The sequence below is a fragment of the Oncorhynchus nerka genome, linkage group LG5 (assembly GCF_034236695.1).
Source record: "Oncorhynchus nerka isolate Pitt River linkage group LG5, Oner_Uvic_2.0, whole genome shotgun sequence".
In the NCBI taxonomy this organism is placed as follows: Eukaryota; Metazoa; Chordata; class Actinopteri; order Salmoniformes; family Salmonidae; genus Oncorhynchus; species Oncorhynchus nerka.
This window is the reverse complement of record NC_088400.1, coordinates 23,576,794-23,595,872: the sequence shown is the minus strand read 5'-3', so window position 1 is coordinate 23,595,872 and position 19,079 is coordinate 23,576,794. Positions and strand designations below refer to the sequence as shown.

Genomic DNA, 19,079 nt, shown 5'->3' with positions numbered 1-19,079 from the left:
AGAGACGTATATGAAAGGGCCTGTCTAGGGGGGGCTGGTAGGCTTGCAGTGTCGGTTCAGGAGATGTCTTTCTGTGTGGGGGTCTCGGAGGGACCTGAAGTTAGAGATGAACGTGGAGAAAAGCCTTTAGAGTGAGACATAGTACACACACTGCAGTGACGGCTCTTAGAGAAAAAACATAGCACACACACTGCAGGGACGGCTCTTAGAGAAAAAACATAGCACACACACTGCAGTGACGGCTCTTAGAGAAAAAACATAGCACACACACTGCAGTGACGGCTCTTAGAGAAAAAACATAGCACACACACTGCAGTGACGGCTCTTAGAGGAAAAAACATAGTACACACACTGCAGTGACGGCTCTTAGAGAAAAAACATAGCACACACACTGCAGGGACGGCTCTTAGAGAAAAAACATAGCACACACACTGCAGTGACGGCTCTTAGAGAAAAAACATAGCACACACACTGCAGTGACGGCTCTTAGAGAAAAAACATAGCACACACACTGCAGTGACGTCTCTTAGAGAAAAAACATAGCACACACACTGCAGTGACGGCTCTTAGAGAAAAAACATAGCACACACACTGCAGTGACGTCTCTTAGAGAAAAAACATAGCACACACACTGCAGTGACGTCTCTTAGAGAAAAAACATAGCACACACACTGCAGTGACGGCTCTTAGAGAAAAAACATAGCACACACACTGCAGTGACGGCTCTTAGAGAAAAAACATAGCACACACACTGCAGTGACGTCTCTTAGAGAAAAAACATAGCACACACACTGCAGTGACGGCTCTTAGAGAAAAAACATAGCACACACACTGCAGTGACGGCTCTTAGAGAAAAAACATAGCACACACACTGCAGTGACGGCTCTTAGAGAAAAAACATAGCACACACACTGCAGTGACGGCTCTTAGAGAAAAAACATAGCACACACACTGCAGTGACGGCTCTTAGAGTGAGACATAGTACACACACTGCAGTGACGGCTCTTAGAGTGAGACATAGCACACACACTGCAGTGACGGCTCTTAAGAGTGAGACATAGTACACACACTGCAGTGATGGCTCTTAGAGTGAGACATAGTACACACACTGCAGTGACGGCTCTTAGAGTGAAACATAGTACACACACTGCAGTGACGGCTCTTAGAGTGAAACATAGCACACACACTGCAGTGACGGCTCTTAGAGTGAGACATAGCACACACACTGCAGTGACGGCTCTTAGAGTGAGATAGGAGGTGAAGAGAGAGAGAAGAGGTTATGTTTAAATAAAGCCAGGTGGAGCTCTGGTTCCTTAGAGAGATAGGAGATAGGAGGTGAAGAGAGAGAGAAGAGGTTATGTTTAAATAAAGCCAGGTGGAGCTCTGGTTCCTGAGAGAGATAGGAGATAGGAGGTGAAGAGAGAAGAGGTTATGTTTAAGTAAAGCCAGGTGGAGCTCTGGTTCCTGAGAGAGGAAGGAAAGGTGCTGTCTCCTAGTTAGTTTGAGTTCAATCTAATGTTGGGGAACCGATCCAGTTGTAATAACAACAATACAACACATTTGGTTTCCTACAAAACCCTTTGCTGCAGACATATAATAATGGTGCATTAATGCAAGGACAAGGTCTCAGACACAGACATGCAAATCATTTCTTTGCAATTTCCTAAGGCTTATCATAAATCCATAGTTTTCAAAGGCGCTATTGCATCAGGTCTAATTACCATAATCACAATGAAATTGCAAACTCGCTAACGAGCTATTGAAACCTCAGTGTGCACCAGGGCAGACATGATAAACTACTTGTCAGACACAAAAATACGTCCAGTGCTGGAGAAACTAGCTACTATGAACTACTGACTGGTGAAGAGTGTCTGCTACTGGTACTTTGCATGGTTGTGAGTGAGAGAGCATTAGAAGAAAATGGGATGGTTCAGTCAGTAAAAACTAGAAAAGGTTTATACCACTTGTCGGCCTGCAGGGGGAAAGAGCAGGAGAGCCATCCCTGTGTCCTGGGGTCCTGTCCACGGGGGCTCTGCTGAGGGGAGGGTGTACTGGCAGAGCAGGGGCACTGTGACCACCAGGGGAGTGGGTGGGGTGATGCGGATAGACAGCGAGGAGGTGTGTCTCTCTTTCTGGGGGAGGGGTGGCTTGTCTTTAAGGACAGGCTCATGGTGGGGGTATGTACCAGGGGTGTAAGAGCTCTCGGTAACTTGCAACGGGGTTAGTCTTGGGGAGACCATGCCGGATCCCTGTGGTTGACTGTAGACAGATTGGGAGGAGCTACTGGTGCTTGGTACAGTTAACCTGGTGTTGGGGTTGAGAGAGGTGTTCTCTGGGCAGTGTGAATAGGAGGACATGGTTCCTGAGGAGTGGGACCGGTGCCTAAGGACCAGTGAGCTAGAGGAACATTCACCAGGGCCATGCAGAGGAGGGCAGTAGGATGAGGGGGAACTGCCAACAGGGCTCAGGTGAGAGCTATGACTGGGAGGAGGTGGGGCCTTACTCAGCCAAGGCATTCCAAAACATTCACAGAAGAGAGACAGACAACAACATACAAATACATTATTAAAGGCATTGTAATGTCTTCTGTTGAGACAAATAATACTCATACTGTGGCTATCAGTGTTTCTATAAAGAGAAAGCTTTTTCTCAGCGATCTGAGTCAGAATGTTTTTTATGGCAGCAAACCTTCTCAACCTTAACAGGTTGGGTGGTTATACAGTGCATTTGCCCTTAAATGTCAACAAGTAGTCCATTTGAAAGAGTGGTTTTGTAAACAAAAACTAGCTCAGTTTAGCAGCGAAGACTGGCCTTGACCAGCTAAAAGCACCAGGCAGTACAGAATACACAACAGCTTCCAGATAAAACAGAACCTTCGTAGATAATTCAAGCTCAGCAATTGAAAAATAATATCAGTACTGACAAAAGCCAGTACAACACACAAGAAAAATACTATCAAGAAGATCAATGAATGACATCAGCTATTGAGTTAAACAATTAATTAAACAGGGATGCATCCCAAATGGCACCCTATTCCCAATAAAGTGCACTACTATTCCCTATACACTGCACTACTATTCCAAATACAGTGCACTACTATTCCCTATACACTGCACTACTATTCCCCATACAGTGCACTACTATTCCCAATACAGTGCCCTACCCTTCCCCATACAGTGCACTACTATTCCCAATACAGTGCACTACTATTCCATATACAGTGCACTACTATTCCCCATACAGTGCACTACTATTTCCCATACAGTGCACTACTATTCCCAATACAGTGCACTACTATTCCCTATACAGTGCACTACCATTCCCTATACAGTGCACTACTATTCCCTATACACTGCACTACTATTCCATATACAGTGCCCTACTATTCCATATACAGTGCCCTACTATTCCCCATATAGTGCACTACTATTCCCAATACAGTGCACTACTATTCCATATACAGTGCACTACTATTCCCCATACAGTGCACTACTATTTCCCATACAGTGCACTACTATTCCCAATACAGTGCACTACTATTCCCTATACAGTGCACTACCATTCCCTATACAGTGCACTACTATTCCCTATACACTGCACTACTATTCCATATACAGTGCCCTACTATTCCATATACAGTGCCCTACTATTCCCCATATAGTGCACTACTATTCCCTATACAGTGCACTACTATTCCCCATACAGTGCACTACTATTCCATATACAGTGCCCTACTATTCCATATACAGTGCCCTACTATTCCCCATATAGTGCACTACTATTCCCAATACAGTGCACTACTATTCCATATACAGTGCACTACTATTCCCCATACAGTGCACTACTATTCCATATACAGTGCCCTACTATTCCCAATAAAGTGCACTACTATTCCCCATACAGTGCACTACTATTTGTTATATACAGTGCACTACTATTCCCCATACAGTGCACTATTATTCCCTATATAGTGCACTACTATTCCCTATACACCTCACTACTATTCCCTATACACTGCATTACTATTCTCTATAAATTGCATTACTGTTCTCTATACAGTGCATTACTATTCTACATACAGTGCCCTACTATTCACTATACAGTGCACTACTATTCCCTATACAGTGCACTACTATTCCATATACAGTGCACTACTATTCCCCATACAGTGCACTACTATTCTCCATACAGTGCACTACTATTCCATAAACAGTGCCCTACTCTTCCCAATAAAGTGCACTACTATTCCCTATACAGTGCACTACTATTCCCCATAGAGTGCACTACTATTCCCCATACAGTGCACTACTATTCCATATACAGTGCCCTACTGTTCCCAATAAAGTGCACTACTATTTGTTATATACAGTGCACTACTATTCCCCATACAGTGCACTATTATTCCCTATACAGTGCACTACTATTCCCTATACAGTGCACTACTATTCCCTATACACTGCACTACTATTCCATATACAGTGCCCTACTATTCCCCATATAGTGCACTACTTTTCCCTATACAGTGCACTACTATTCCCTAAACAGTGCACTACTATTCCCTATACACTGCACTACTATTCCATATACAGTGCCCTACTATTCCCCATATAGTGCACTACTATTCCCAATACAGTGCACTACTATTCCATATACAGTGCACTACTATTCCCCATAGAGTACACTACTATTCCCCATACAGTGCACTACTATTCCATATACAGTGCCCTACTATTCCCAATAAAGTGCACTACTATTCCCCATACAGTGCACTACTATTTGTTATATACAGTGCACTACTATTCCCCATACAGTGCACTATTATTCCCTATACAGTGCACTACTATTCCCTATACAGTGCACTACTATTCCCTATACACTGCATTACTATTCTCTATAAATTGCATTACTGTTCTCTATACAGTGCATTACTATTCTCTATACAGTGCACTACTATTCCCTATACAGTGCACTACTATTCCCTATACAGTGCACTACTATTCCATATACAGTGCACTACTATTCCCCATACAGTGCATTACTATTCTCCATACAGTGCACTACTATTCCATAAACAGTGCCCTACTCTTCCCAATAAAGTGCACTACTATTCCCTATACAGTGCACTACTATTCCCCATAGAGTGCACTACTATTCCCCATACAGTGCACTACTATTCCATATACAGTGCCCTACTATTCCCAATAAAGTGCACTACTATTCCCCATACAGTGCACTACTATTTGTTATATACAGTGCACTACTATTCCCCATACAGTGCACTATTATTCCCTATACAGTGCACTACTATTCCCTATACAGTGCACTACTATTCCCTATACACTGCACTACTATTCCATATACAGTGCACTACTATTCCCCATATAGTGCACTACTATTCCCTATACAGTGCACTACTATTCCCTAAACAGTGCACTACTATTCCCTATACACTGCACTACTATTCCATATACAGTACCCTACTATTCCATATACAGTGCCCTACTATTCCCCATAGAGTGCACTACTATTCCCAATACAGTGCACTACTATTCCCCATAGAGTACACTACTATTCCCCATACAGTGCACTACTATTCCATATACAGTGCCCTACTATTCCCAATAAAGTGCACTACTATTCCCCATACAGTGCACTACTATTTGTTATATACAGTGCACTACTATTCCCCATACAGTGCACTATTATTCCCTATACAGTGCACTACTATTCCCCTTACAGTGCACTACTATTCCCTATACACTGCATTACTATTCTCTATAAATTGCATTACTGTTCTCTATACAGTGCATTACTATTCTCTATACAGTGCACTACTATTCTCTATACAGTGCACTACTATTCCCTATACAGTGCACTACTATTCCCTATACAGTTCATTACTAGAGTAGTGCACTATAGGTAGGGTGCTATTTCAAACACAGTCCGGAGACCAGGGGCGTTTCCATTTCCATTTCCTGTTGAAGGAAAAGGCCAGGCAGGGACAGGAGACAGGAGACATGAAACAGGAGACAGCCGTGCTGGGAGGGAAACAACTGTGGTGTAAACAAACACTGAACGCCAGCCACAAGACTCACTGGTGTGGGAGACCTCTTGTCCTGTAGATTGGGCCTGACGCTCCTGAAGCCTTTGGCGGCCAGGGAGGAAGTGGTGACGTCGCCGTTCCTCAGGCTCTCCGTGGCGCTGTATGACTGCCACACATCTAACAGCGAATCACAGAACAAAGAGCATGTGAGTGTCCGCTTCCCTACCGCCCTGTGCCTTTTCCTGCTTTTTGTAGCCATGGTAACTGGACCAATATTAGTTATTTGATCCTGCCTTAGCTCTATCCTGAGGATTTCACAAATCAAGTCAAGTCATGACAAATCATTAAATAATGAATAATGGAGTCCTTACCTGAATCTGACAGGTGAGACTCATTACCTAGATGGAAGAAATAAAAAAAGAAGGTATTTCATGTTTGTGATGGAACTGATTAAATCATTTGAGTAATATATCTTCCTCAAGGCAGGAACGAATTAAAACATGCCAAGAAAAACATCAAATATGATGACTGATATAACTTCACCTAGCCTCATGTATAACAAACTAGAGAATGAACACATCCACTTAAAGCCCCATGGATCAGAGAGTAGAGGGTGATGAAGAAGCTGATATGGAGGGTGATGAAGAAGGGACACAGAAAACGACAGAGATCAAAGCAGCAGCACTCATAACAGAAAGCAAGTCCTAACAGCACCGTGAATAGAAACGGTCTGTTTAGCCAGATCCTAAACTCTTCACCTAACACTGTGGTACCTTGCCGTCCATGGAATGATCAAACAATGGCTCTATGTTTGGGTAAGGTCACAGGTCAAAAAGAGGTCATGCTCAAGAGGAAACTAGGCTGAGAATAAGTACACAATCGTTACCATGGTACTGGCACAACTATGTTCAAAAGTTGAAGAGACATTGTCTGTAATCAACATGACTGCTGCTTGAGCCAGTGAGAGAGAGAGAGAGACAGAGAGAGAGAGACAGAGAGACAGAGAGAGAGACAGAGAGACAGAGAGAGAGACAGAGAGAGAGAGACAGAGAGAGAGAGAGAGAGAGAGAGACAGAGAGAAAGAGAGAGAGAGACAGAGAGAGAGAGAGAGAGAGAGAGACAGAGAGAAAGAGAGAGAGAGAGAGAGAGAGACACAGAGAGAGAGAGAGAGAGAGACAGAGAGAGAGAGAGAGAGAGAGAGACAGAGAGAAAGAGAGAGAGACAGAGAGAGAGACAGAGAGAGACAGAGAGAGAGACAGAGAGAGAGAGAGACAGAGAGAGAGAGAGAGAGAGACAGAGAGAGAGAGAGAGAGAGAGACAGAGAGAAAGAGAGAGAGACAGAGAGAGAGACAGAGAGAGACAGAGAGAGAGACAGAGAGAGACAGAGAGAGAGACAGAGAGAGAGACAGAGAGAAAGAGAGACAGAGAGAGAGACAGAGAGAGACAGAGAGAGACAGAGAGAGAGAGACAGAGAGAGAGACAGAGAGAGACAGAGAGAGAGAGAGAGAGAGAGAGAGAGAGAGAGAGAGAGAGAGAGAGACAGAGAGAGAGACAGAGAGAGACAGAGAGAGAGACAGAGAGAGAGGATGAAAGACCTGTGAGATGAAGGATGGAAAGGCTGTGAAGTTTGACGGGAGGAAGACATCCCAGAAGGGAGGAATATTGAATTTGGAATGCGGGCATTTTCAAATGGAATTATTATTTTAGAATGAATGAGTAGGTGTCCAAACTTTTGACCGGTACTGTACATACATAGACACAGACACAAGTCCTTCTCCCAAACAAAGACAGACACAAGCCACCCGCCCAACAAAGACAGCCACAAGCCCTCCCCCCAACAAAGACATAGACACAAGCCCCCCACCCAACAAAGACAGACACAAGCCACCCACCCAACAAAGACATAGACACAAGCCCCCCACCCAACAAAGACAGACACAAGCCACCCACCCAACAAAGACATAGACACAAGCCCCCCACCCAACAAAGACAGACATAAGCCACCCACCCAACAAAGACAGACATAAGCCACCCACCCTCCCCCACCAACAAAGCACATTAATTAAAATACATCCTCATGGCAAAATGATGTTAATGTGAAAAAAGATTAAAGCATATAAAGAAGATTAACCCAAATCATGCCTGATCCCAATAACATTAAATAAAGCATTCTGTCACATAACGCAATGAAAAATGTCGTTCGAATTTTGGTACTGAATATAAGGACATAAAATATGTACAGCACATTGAAATAGGATCCATTTCTATTGTAGATTTGATGGGCTGATAATAGGAAACATATCCTGCATCATTTAGAGCAGTTCTCGCAGAAAACACATCGGAAAACACATCAGAAAACACATCAGAAAACACAGTAGAAAACACATCAGAAAACACAGTAGAAAACACAGTAGAAAACACATCAGAAAACACAGCAGAAAACACAGCAGAAAACACAGCAGAAAACACAGTAGAAAACACAGTAGAAAACACAGTAGAAAACACAGCAGAAAACACAGCAGAAAACACAGTAGAAAACACATCAGAAAACACATCAGAAAACACAGTAGAAAACACAGTAGAAAACACATCAGAAAACACATCAGAAAACACAGTAGAAAACACAGTAGAAAACACAGCAGAAAACACAGCAGAAAACACAGTAGAAAACACAGCAGAAAACACAGCAGAAAACACAGCAGAAAACACAGTAGAAAACACAGTAGAAAACACAGTAGAAAACACATCAGAAAACACATCAGAAAACACATCAGAAAACACATCAGAAAACACAGTAGGAAACACATCAGAAAACACATCAGAAAACACAGTAGAAAACACATCAGAAAACACATCAGAAAACACAGTAGAAAACACAGCAGAAAACACAGTAGAAAACACAGCAGAAAACACAGTAGAAAACAGTAGAAAACACAGCAGAAAACACATCAGAAAACACATCAGAAAGCGTAGCGTTGTGGAGCATAGTTTAGGCCTATCTCTCGGTGGGAGTGACTGCATGCACAATGCATAGATCTGAGGATTGTTCCATAAGAAGCTATGTAGGCTCTAATACATCATCATTTTAATGTCGTTGAAAAGTGATATGCTAGCTTTTATTCAAGTACTTTAATAAGAGGAATGCGAGGAAATCCCAAATAATCAAATCACATGCAACTGAGAAAATAGCTTTTATCCCAAATGCCAACATGGACAATGCCTTGCAATAAGAAGAGTCAGAATGCCTCATTCCTCATGACTCATACTAAAAGCATCGTAGCGAGGACCTGCCGCTTACAGGAAGAGCTGCCTGGCTTGGACGTAGACATGGGTAAACAATCGGTTACTTTAAATAGGGGGTTGTATTCATTGCATATCTGGGGTGTGGAATACCCAGTTCTTTTGTAAGCCACTGAGCTTCCTTTAATATCTGGGAGAAAAGTCAAGCCCACAAATGAGACTAACAAACAGGCCTGGTTTACCAGAGAGCCACGAGATGAAGCCCAGTCACTTGCAGCTCTGTCGGACAAAGGCCCAGAGAGAGGACCGGTTTGTGTGGCTGTTTTCAATAAAGAAAAGGCTGAATGATATTCAAAGAGACCTGAGGAAGAAGAGCGATAAAACTGTCCACTGGCAGATACACACCTGTATTCATGTTGAAGGTGTCTCGTCGCAGCAGCGCTTTACACTATCCTGTAAAAACAGAAAGACAACTCTTTTGTTTCACCTGTAACAGATTAAAGGCACACTGTGGTATCTGAGGCTGACTGTTCAACAGATCCTATTCTATTCCGTATGAAATTGTGTTGTTCTGGTATTTACAAAACAAATAGTCTCGATATACACTATACATTTGACATTGCCTGTGTCAGCACTGCAGTAGTATTAGAAACACAGTGCAATGTAGGCTGTCCCCAAAGTAGTATATTTGTCACTGGAGCAGCCAGCTTGGCAGGAAGATCTACCTGAACATCAGCATGGATCACAAATGGCACCCTATTCCCCATTTAGTGCACTCCTTTTGACCAGGGTGCCATTTAGGATTCCGAGGCAGGTAGACTGTGAAAGGCGATAAATGAACCGAGTTCTACCACAGAAACATGCAGTCAGGCAACGCTGTATCCAAGTCCACCTCCAGCCAGGCCTCAGAAACCTGGACTATTGGTCTGCCTGCTTTTATCCATCACTACTCTCCGTGCGTCAATGCTTAATAAGGCATGTGATAATGCAAGGCTGTAATGTACCGCTGCACAACGATTCATGTGAAGGAAGAGATCTCTGCTGCTCTACAACCTTGAGGAAGGATAGGCCTACATACAGAATATTTACCAAATACCTGACGGTATAAACTCTGCTACCTGCTTCCTCTTATGGCGTACGGCTCTTCTAGTCTCTTGGTGACACCGCTTACCTAGGTCGTTTAAATACTGTATTAGTTCCTTTATACAACAACGTGATCTCATGACTCACACTATTTGATTGTCCTGCAAAATGTTGGCTCAGACCTCATGCAGACAGTATATGCATCATGGCAGACAGTACATGCATCACGGCAGACAGTACATGCATCACGGCAGACAGTACATGTATCATGGCAGACAGTACATGCATCATGGCAGACAGTACATGCATCATGGCAGACAGTACATGAATCATGGCAGACAGTACATGTATCATGGCAGACAGTACATGCATCATGGCAGACAGTACATGTATCATGGCTGACAGTACATGCATCACGGCAGACAGTACATGAATCATGGCAGACAGTACATGTATCATGGCAGACAGTACATGCATCATGGCAGACAGTACATGTATCATGGCAGACAGTACATGCATCACGGCAGACAGTACATGTATCATGGCAGACAGTACATGTATCATGGCAGACAGTACATGCATCATGGCAGACAGTACATGAATCATGTCAGACAGTACATGCATCATGGCAGACAGTACATGCATCATGGCAGACAGTACATGAATCATGGCAGACAGTACATGCATCATGGCAGACAGTACATGAATCATGGCAGACAGTACATGTATCATGGCAGACAGACAGTACAGTCTGCCTTCTGTTGGCCACATGCCTGACATACACATGTTTCTGCTGACACACACTGGAGGGGACAGCTGTGGACAGAAACAGAAGCACCTGCTCCATCTTTGTATTAAAACTGTGTGAACTATTGACTGATTTTTCCTCATGATTAGCGCAAGCGATTTTTGTGATCATTTTGTTTCTAAATGCAGATAGTTAGACGATGCATGAAGGAATGATGAGGAATGATGCATCACATGTAGTTCTCCTATCAATTTCCATGGCGATGCAGCGGCAGACGCCTGCAGCACCAGTGGAAGCTTATTGATCAATTCAGAACACTCCTATTGACAAGCAGCTAAATATACCAACAGTACCAATCAATGCTAGAAATGCCTTACAACAAGACAAACATGCAATGTGATCAGCTGAACATCTAAAGTCATGTTCCCAGTCGTAGATCTAAACCAGAGAAGGGGGGGAGTTACTTAATATGGCGTCCTAATAAAAAAGGAGGCTCCTAAAGTCAGACCCCAAATAAATCTTCACACATCTCCTCTCTCAAAGCCAGTCATCAGAGGGTTCTGTTTCTCAAAGACACAAATGTAGCAGGGATTAAACAGGGGTTGTAAAGGCCTGCCAGCGATAAATGAAGCACAGATGATGATATTATATTTCAAGGGAGCAGACTCATGGCGACACAGCTGCTGGAGGGAGAGGCAAAAGGGGAGGGAGAGTCCCAGGGCTGGACACACCAACCAGCCAGCCTGATCAGGGCTGGACCCACATACCAACACCAACCAGCCAGCCTGATCAGGGCTGGACCCACACACTAACCAGCCAGCCTGATCAGGGCTGGACCCACACACCACCCAGCCAGCCTGATCAGGGCTGGACCTACATACCAACCAGCCAGCCTGATCATGGCTGGACCCACATACCAACCAGACAGCCTGATCAGGGCTGAACCCACATACCAACACCAACTAGGCAGCCTGAGAAACCCTAGAGGCTAGAGCAGCCAGCTAACCAGACAGCCAGCCAGAAAGTCAGACAGCCAGCACCCTATGGGCATGGAATATCACAGGACACCCTGTGGATGGTATGCTATAGCCTGGAGGTGAGGCAGTCGATGGTACAGTATAGCCTGGAGGTGAGGCAGTCGATGGTACGGTATAGTCTGGAAGTGAGGCAGTAGAGGGTAAGGTATAGACTGGAGGTGATGAAGTAGATGGTATGGTATAGACTGGAGGTGAGGCAGTAGATGGTACAGTATAGCCTGGAAGTGAGGCAGTAGATGGTATGGTATAGACTGGAGGTGAGGAAGTAGATGGTATGGTATAGGCTGGAGGTGAGGAAGTAGATGGTATGGTATAGACTGGAGGTGATGAAGTAGATGGTATGGTATAGACTGGAGGTGAGGCAGTAGATGGTATGGTATAGACTGGAGGTGAGGCAGTAGATGGTATAGTATAGACTGGAGGTGAGGAAGTAGATGGTATAGTATAGACTGGAGGTGAGGAAGTAGATGGTACAGTATAGCCTGGAGGTGAGGCAGTAGATGGTATGGTATAGACTGGAGGTGAGGAAGTAGATGGTACAGTATAGCCTGGAGGTGAGGCAGTAGATGGTATGGTATAGACTGGAGGTGAGGAAGTAGATGGTACGGTATAGCCTGGAAGTGAGGCAGTAGATGGTATGGTATAGACTGGAGGTGAGGAAGTAGATGGTACGGTATAGCCTGGAAGTGAGGCAGTAGAGGGTGTGGCAGTGGGAGTGTCTCTGATATTGTCTGCAAGAGTTATAGCAAGTTTCCTCATACTATCCATTTAAGTATCCTACTCCAGGAGGCAATCTTAGGAAGCAGAGCCAGGACCCAGATGGCTGAGTAGAGGCAAATGTCATTACTTACGTTAATGAGGACTGACTGGGGATACAGCTCATAAACACACAGGAACATCCTGACCTGGCTGACTCAGTGCAGAGTATCACGGGTGAGACAAACGGTTGATTAGATCAATCAGATACTTTTGTGCAGACAGAGAGTTCCCTTTGATATTCAATTAGTACAGCGCCTCTAACAATCAAATCATGAGTTCTTACATCTCCCAGACAGTAGTAGAGAAGCACTGTACTGTATCACAATACAGCATAATACGATATTTAAATGCAACTTGCATAGAAAATATCTGTAAGGTTCATCCTTTAAATGTGGACTGCATTCCCAAATTAGTTAAGTCTAAGAAGGTGATGAATGATGATCATTTTAGCCCCTAGCCTATAACATAATGTGTGTTTTACATTTGTGGCGGTGGTGGTGGCGACGGCCATCTTGGTGACTCGGCTGTTCCTTGTTTGATGCCCATTTATAGTCCTCTTTTGGGCAACTCATGGTGGGCTTGGCCAGCCACAGAGACAGGAATCGTCTCACACTTGATGTTAAGTCACACTCTTGCCTGGCAAACCCATGAAACCTATGCCTGGCACCTCAATGACAAGGAGCAATGGAGACGAGACAGGGACCCAATGTTCCAACCACAGAACTAGTATGATTAGAATGACTAGATTGGTTCTATTTCTATGGTTCCCACATGGTATTCAGTCAACATACTACGATCTCCACAGGCATGACAATGAGGAGTTCCAGGAGGGGATTGTTCTGCGCTTTTCAGGAAAAGGCTTAAAATGTATATAATATGTCTGTAGGAAGTTGGTTACCAGCCACGAACAACTAACATTTCCTCAATGCAGTGGCCATTCAGAACAATAAACCATGTATTTAACCATTGGCCCTAATAAAGATGAGAATTTCAGACATCCATAAAATGGTACATAGATTGATAGCTACTTACTAGAGTATATGGCTGTTTAAGTAATATCCCCGTCCTAATCAGTGGTGGTTGGTGCTGTTTAAGATGAGGGAGGACGATACATTTTCTTATGAGCATGGCCTTATTTCTATTACAGCATATTGGATGACTGTCATTGATATTCCATTCACCCAGTTTAAACACTGATAGGTTCAGGCTACTACATGATACTAAAATGTTCCCTATACCCATCATGAGGTTGCTACAACCTAGCCTATGAATTCAGCGTAGGTGAAAGACAGTGTCACATGGACAGACAGTGACACATTCAATACTGCCTTGAACACTCTTGCCTGCATCAAGCTGACCTATGTGTAGTCATTAGTCCAACAGTTGCAAACGAGAGTTTCTATTGGACAAATTCAGGTATACTAATCCCCATTTTGTTCCATTTGCTTCTGTTCACACGCAAACAGCTTACTTTCATAGCCACATACAAACAGCTCGTTGAATTCCTTCTCGCATCCACTCGCTCTCCTCCTCTCACACCTTCCCTTCGCCTGTGGACTATCTTTTTTCCAAGCGAAAACTTCATATCATAACTGCTAGCTCACCATATTATCTAAAGTAACATCGTAGTCAACATACACTATATATACAAAGGTATGTAGACACCTCTTCAAATGACTGGATCTGGCTATTTCAGCCACACTTGTTGCTGACAGGTGTATAAAATTGAGCACACGGCCATGCAATCTCCATAGACAAACATTGGCAGTAGAATGGCCTTATTGAAGAGCTCATTGACTTTCACCATGGCACCGTCACAGGATAACACCTTTCCAACAAGTCAGTTTGCCAAACTTCTGCCTTGCTAGAGCTGCCCCGGGCAACTGGAAGTGCTGTTATTGTGAAGTGGAATCACCTAGGGGCAACAACGGCTCAGCCGCGAAGTGGTAGGCCACACAAGCTCACAGAGCGGGACCGATCTGTCCTCAATTGCAACACTCACTACCGAGTTCCAAACTGCCTCTAGAAGCAACATTAGTACAAGAACTGTTTGTCGGGAGCTTCATGAAATGGGTTTCCATGGCCGAGCAGCCGCACAGATGACTAAGATCACCATGCGCAATGCCAAGCATCGGCTGGAATGGTGTAAAGCTCGCTGCCATTCGACTCTGGAACAGTGAAAAGCGTTCTCTGGAGTGGTGAATCACGTTTCACTATCTAGCAGTCCGACAGACGAATCTGGGTTTGGCGGATGCCAGGAGAACGCTGCCTGCCCCAATGCATAGTGCCCAACGTAAAGTTTGGTGGAGGATGAATAATTGTCTGGGGACGTTTTTCATGGTTCGGGCTAGGCCCCTTAGTTCCAGTGAAGGAAATCTTAAAGCTACAGCATACAATGACATTCTAGACAATTCTGTGCTTCTAACTTTGTGGCAACAATTTGGGGAAGGCCCTTTCCTGTTTTAACATGAAAATGCCCCTGTGCATAAAGCGAGGTACATACAGAAATGGTTTGTTGAGATTGGTGTGGAAGAACTTGAATGGCCAGGACAGAGCCCTGACCTTAACCCCACCGAACATCTTTGTTTACATCCCTTTTAGTGAGCATTTTTCCTTTGCCAGGGTAATCCATCCACCTGACAGGTGTGGTATCTCAAGAAGCTGATTAAATAGCATGAACATTACACAGTTGCACCTTGTGCTGCGGACCATAAAAGGACACCCTAAAATGTGCTGTTTGGTCACACAACACCACAGACACCACAGACACACACAGTGCCATGTCTCAAGTTGAGGGAGCGTGCAATTGCCATGCTAACTCCAGGAATGTCCACCAGAGCTGTTGCCAGAGAATGACATTTTCCTTTCTCTACCATAAACCACCTCCACCGTCATTTTATAGAATTTGGCGGTATCTCCAACCGGCCTCACGGCTGCTGACCACTTGTATCCACACCATCCCAGGAACTCCACATCACACTTCTTCACCAGTGGGATCGTCTGAGACCAACCACACGGACAGCTGATGAAACTGTGGGTTTGCACAACCGAAGAATTTCTGCACAAACTGTCAGAAACCATCTCAGGGAAGCTCATCTGCGTGCTCGTCATCCTCACCAGGGTCTTGACCTGACTGCAGTTTGGCATCGTATCCGACTTCAGTGGGCAAATGCTCACCTTCGATAGCCACTGGCACGCTGGAGAAGTGTGCTCTTCACGGATGAATCCTGGTTTCAACTGTACTGGACAGATGGCAGACTGTGTGTTTTGCGTCTTATGGGCGAGCGGTTTGCTGATGTCAACGTTGTGAACAGAGTGCTCCATGGTGGCAGTGGGGTTATGGTATGGGCAGGCATAAGCTACGGACAACAAACACAATTGCATTTTATTTATGGCAATTTGAATGCACAGAAATACCGTGATGAGTTCCTGAGGCCCATTGTCTGGTGATTTGTACATAATTCCTGGAAGCTGAAAATGTCCCAGTTCTTCCATGGCCTGCAAACTCACCAGACATGTCACCCATTGAGCATGTTTAGGATGCTCTGGATCAACATAAACAACAGCGTGTTCCAGTTCCCGCCAACATCCAGCAACTCCGCACAGCCATTGAAGAGGAGTGAGACAACATTCCACTGGCCACAATCAACAGCCTGATCAACTCTATGAGAAGGAGATCGGCATGAGGCAAATTGTGGTCACATAAGAAACTGACTAGTTTTCTGATCCACGTATCTGTGTCCAAAAGATGCAAATCTGTATTCCCAGTCATGTGAAATCCATAAATTAGAGCCTAATTTATTTATTTCAATTGACTGATATCCTTATATGAACTGTAACTAAATCTTTGAAATTGTTGCATGTTGCGTTTCTATTTTTGTTCCATGTATATACAGCAGTATAACAACCTGCACTTCACCTGTCCTTCAGAGGTCAGAGCCAAGCTGCTCCACACTGTGTATGTGTCCCAAATGGCTCCCTATTCCCTTGATAGGGCTCTGGTCAAAAGTAGTGCACTTTTGGGAATAGGGTGCCATTTGGGACCGACATAGAGAAACAGACTCTTTTACAGATGCATCTAGCTGGTTCAAAGCACATATTAACATGGCTATAAATCACATCAAATACTGTCACTTGGTGTGATTGGAATAGGCAACATAACAAAACCATAATAATATAAAAGTAGCCTATTATGCACAATACACAAAAACTGCTATCAAAGATTTACACATTACGAACCTGTTAATGTAAAAGTGTAAACGGATTGCCTTGTTTGATGATGTTGTTTGTTGCTCGATAAAATACCTGTCTAGTCTAAATCATGTGCAGTTGGAGAGTTGGAAGAAGTGCAGACAGACTATGATGGTTTTCAACCAACTAAAACCTATCTTGATCTTCTACAAGCTTCTCTCCCAGCTAAAATCACACAGCATCTGAGCCACAGCAGGACTGAGAAGAGACTTCTCTCTGCACAGAAAATACAGAAAGCTTGGGAGAAAAGGCATCCAAAATCTCTGCTTCCCTACTGAATTAGATTCAGGCTATTTATGTAGAGTATATTTGTGAGCAAAGAATGTGAACACAAACAAGTCTTAAGCGACCTAAAAATGGATTTCTGGATCTGGATCCACAATCACATTAAGTGAAGGACAGGCCAGTTTAAGTGTTGTTCAGCTACTTTTGATTAATTCTGGAGGACAGTACACAGGCATAATTCACTTAATTGCTGTGTTTTGGTACTCCGTGTCATTATAAGAACATGTGTTGTTGGGAAAGAGAAAAGACTACACTGAATTGTGAGCTAGTAAGATGACAGTGTGACGGCACCGCTCCAAGTGTGTACCTGTGAGAGGGAGAGGAGGATGGAGCTTACGCCTATCTTACACCAACCTCTGTTACAACTATTTCAAATGGGATCATTCTCTGCCACATTATCTATCTATAGTAGGTAGAGGTACAAAAAGGATCATGAGGAACCCAGAACAAGAGAAAATCTTGCATTTTCAGAACCCTGTCATTGCAAGCCACGAGGGGTAACTGTTAAAGTCCTGCACTGCTCTTTCTGGGCAGGCACTGGCATAATGCATTCCTTAAAAAGTTAAAGGCTCGTTCAAGATGGATCCTCAAGGAGAATGCACTAGCTCCAATTGGCTGTTTCCCAGCTTGACAGATTTTCGACATACACTCTCACTTACAGCCAAGTCAATAGCTCTCTATACTCTACACAGCCATGTCAATAGCTCTCTATACTCTACACAGCCATGTCAATAGCTCTATACTCTACACAGACGTGTCAATAGCTCTCTATACTCTACACAGCCATGTCAATAGCTCTATATTCTACACAGATATGTCAATAGCTCTCTATACTCTACACAGCCATGTCAATAGCTCTATACTCTACACAGACGTGTCAATAGCTCTCTATACTCTACACAGCCATGTCAATAGCTCTCTATACTCTACACAGCCATGTCAATAGCTCTATACTCTACACAGACGTGTCAATAGCTCTCTATACTCTACACAGCCATGTCAATAGCTCTCTATACTCTACACAGCCATGTCAATAGCTCTATATTCTACACAGACGTGTCAATAGCTCTCTATACTCTACACAGCCATGTCAATAGCTCTATATTCTACACAGACGTGTCAATAGCTCTCTATACTCTACACAGCCATGTCAATAGCTCTATATTCTACACAGACGTGTCAATAGCTCTCTATACTCTACACAGCCATGTCAATAGCTCTATACTCTACACAGCCATGTCAATAGCTCTATATTCTATACAGATATGTCAATAGCTCTATATTCTACATACACTCTCACTCAAAGTCATGTCAACAGCTCTATATTCTACACAGCCATGTCAATAGCTCTATATTTTACACAGCCATGTCAACAGCTCTATATTCTACACAGCCATGTCAATAGCTCTATATTCTACACAGACGTGTCAATAGCTCTCTATACTCTACACAGCCATGTCAATAGCTCTATACTCTACACAGCCATGTCAATAGCTCTCTATACTCTACACAGCCATGTCAATAGCTCTATATTCTACACAGACGTGTCAATAGCTCTATATTCTACACAGACGTGTCAATAGCTCTCTATACTCTACACAGCCATGTCAATAGCTCTATACTCTACACAGCC

At 43.8% G+C, this 19,079-nt stretch overlaps 1 protein-coding gene across 8 annotated transcripts in view; it reads right to left on the bottom strand.

Annotated features, from left to right (window-relative positions):
* The window catches only part of sorbs2b (sorbin and SH3 domain containing 2b), a 126,778-nt gene that overhangs the window by 94,089 nt on the left and 13,610 nt on the right, over nucleotides 1-19,079 (bottom strand). For 6 of the 8 annotated variants that reach the window (XM_065018472.1, XM_065018471.1, XM_065018474.1 and 3 more), the window contains 5 exons: nucleotides 9,689-9,736; nucleotides 6,415-6,441; nucleotides 6,096-6,220; nucleotides 1,962-2,498; nucleotides 1-94 (listed from right to left, as the gene is read on the bottom strand). The exon at nucleotides 1-94 is cut by the window's left edge and continues 302 nt beyond it. In XM_065018472.1, coding sequence (XP_064874544.1) covers nucleotides 1-94; nucleotides 1,962-2,498; nucleotides 6,096-6,220; nucleotides 6,415-6,441; nucleotides 9,689-9,698 — 793 coding nt within the window. In that variant the 5' untranslated portion in view covers nucleotides 9,699-9,736. The remainder of the gene's footprint in view (nucleotides 95-1,961; nucleotides 2,499-6,095; nucleotides 6,221-6,414; nucleotides 6,442-9,688; nucleotides 9,737-19,079) is intronic. The other 2 variants (XM_065018477.1, XM_065018478.1) reach the window with 2 other exon arrangements.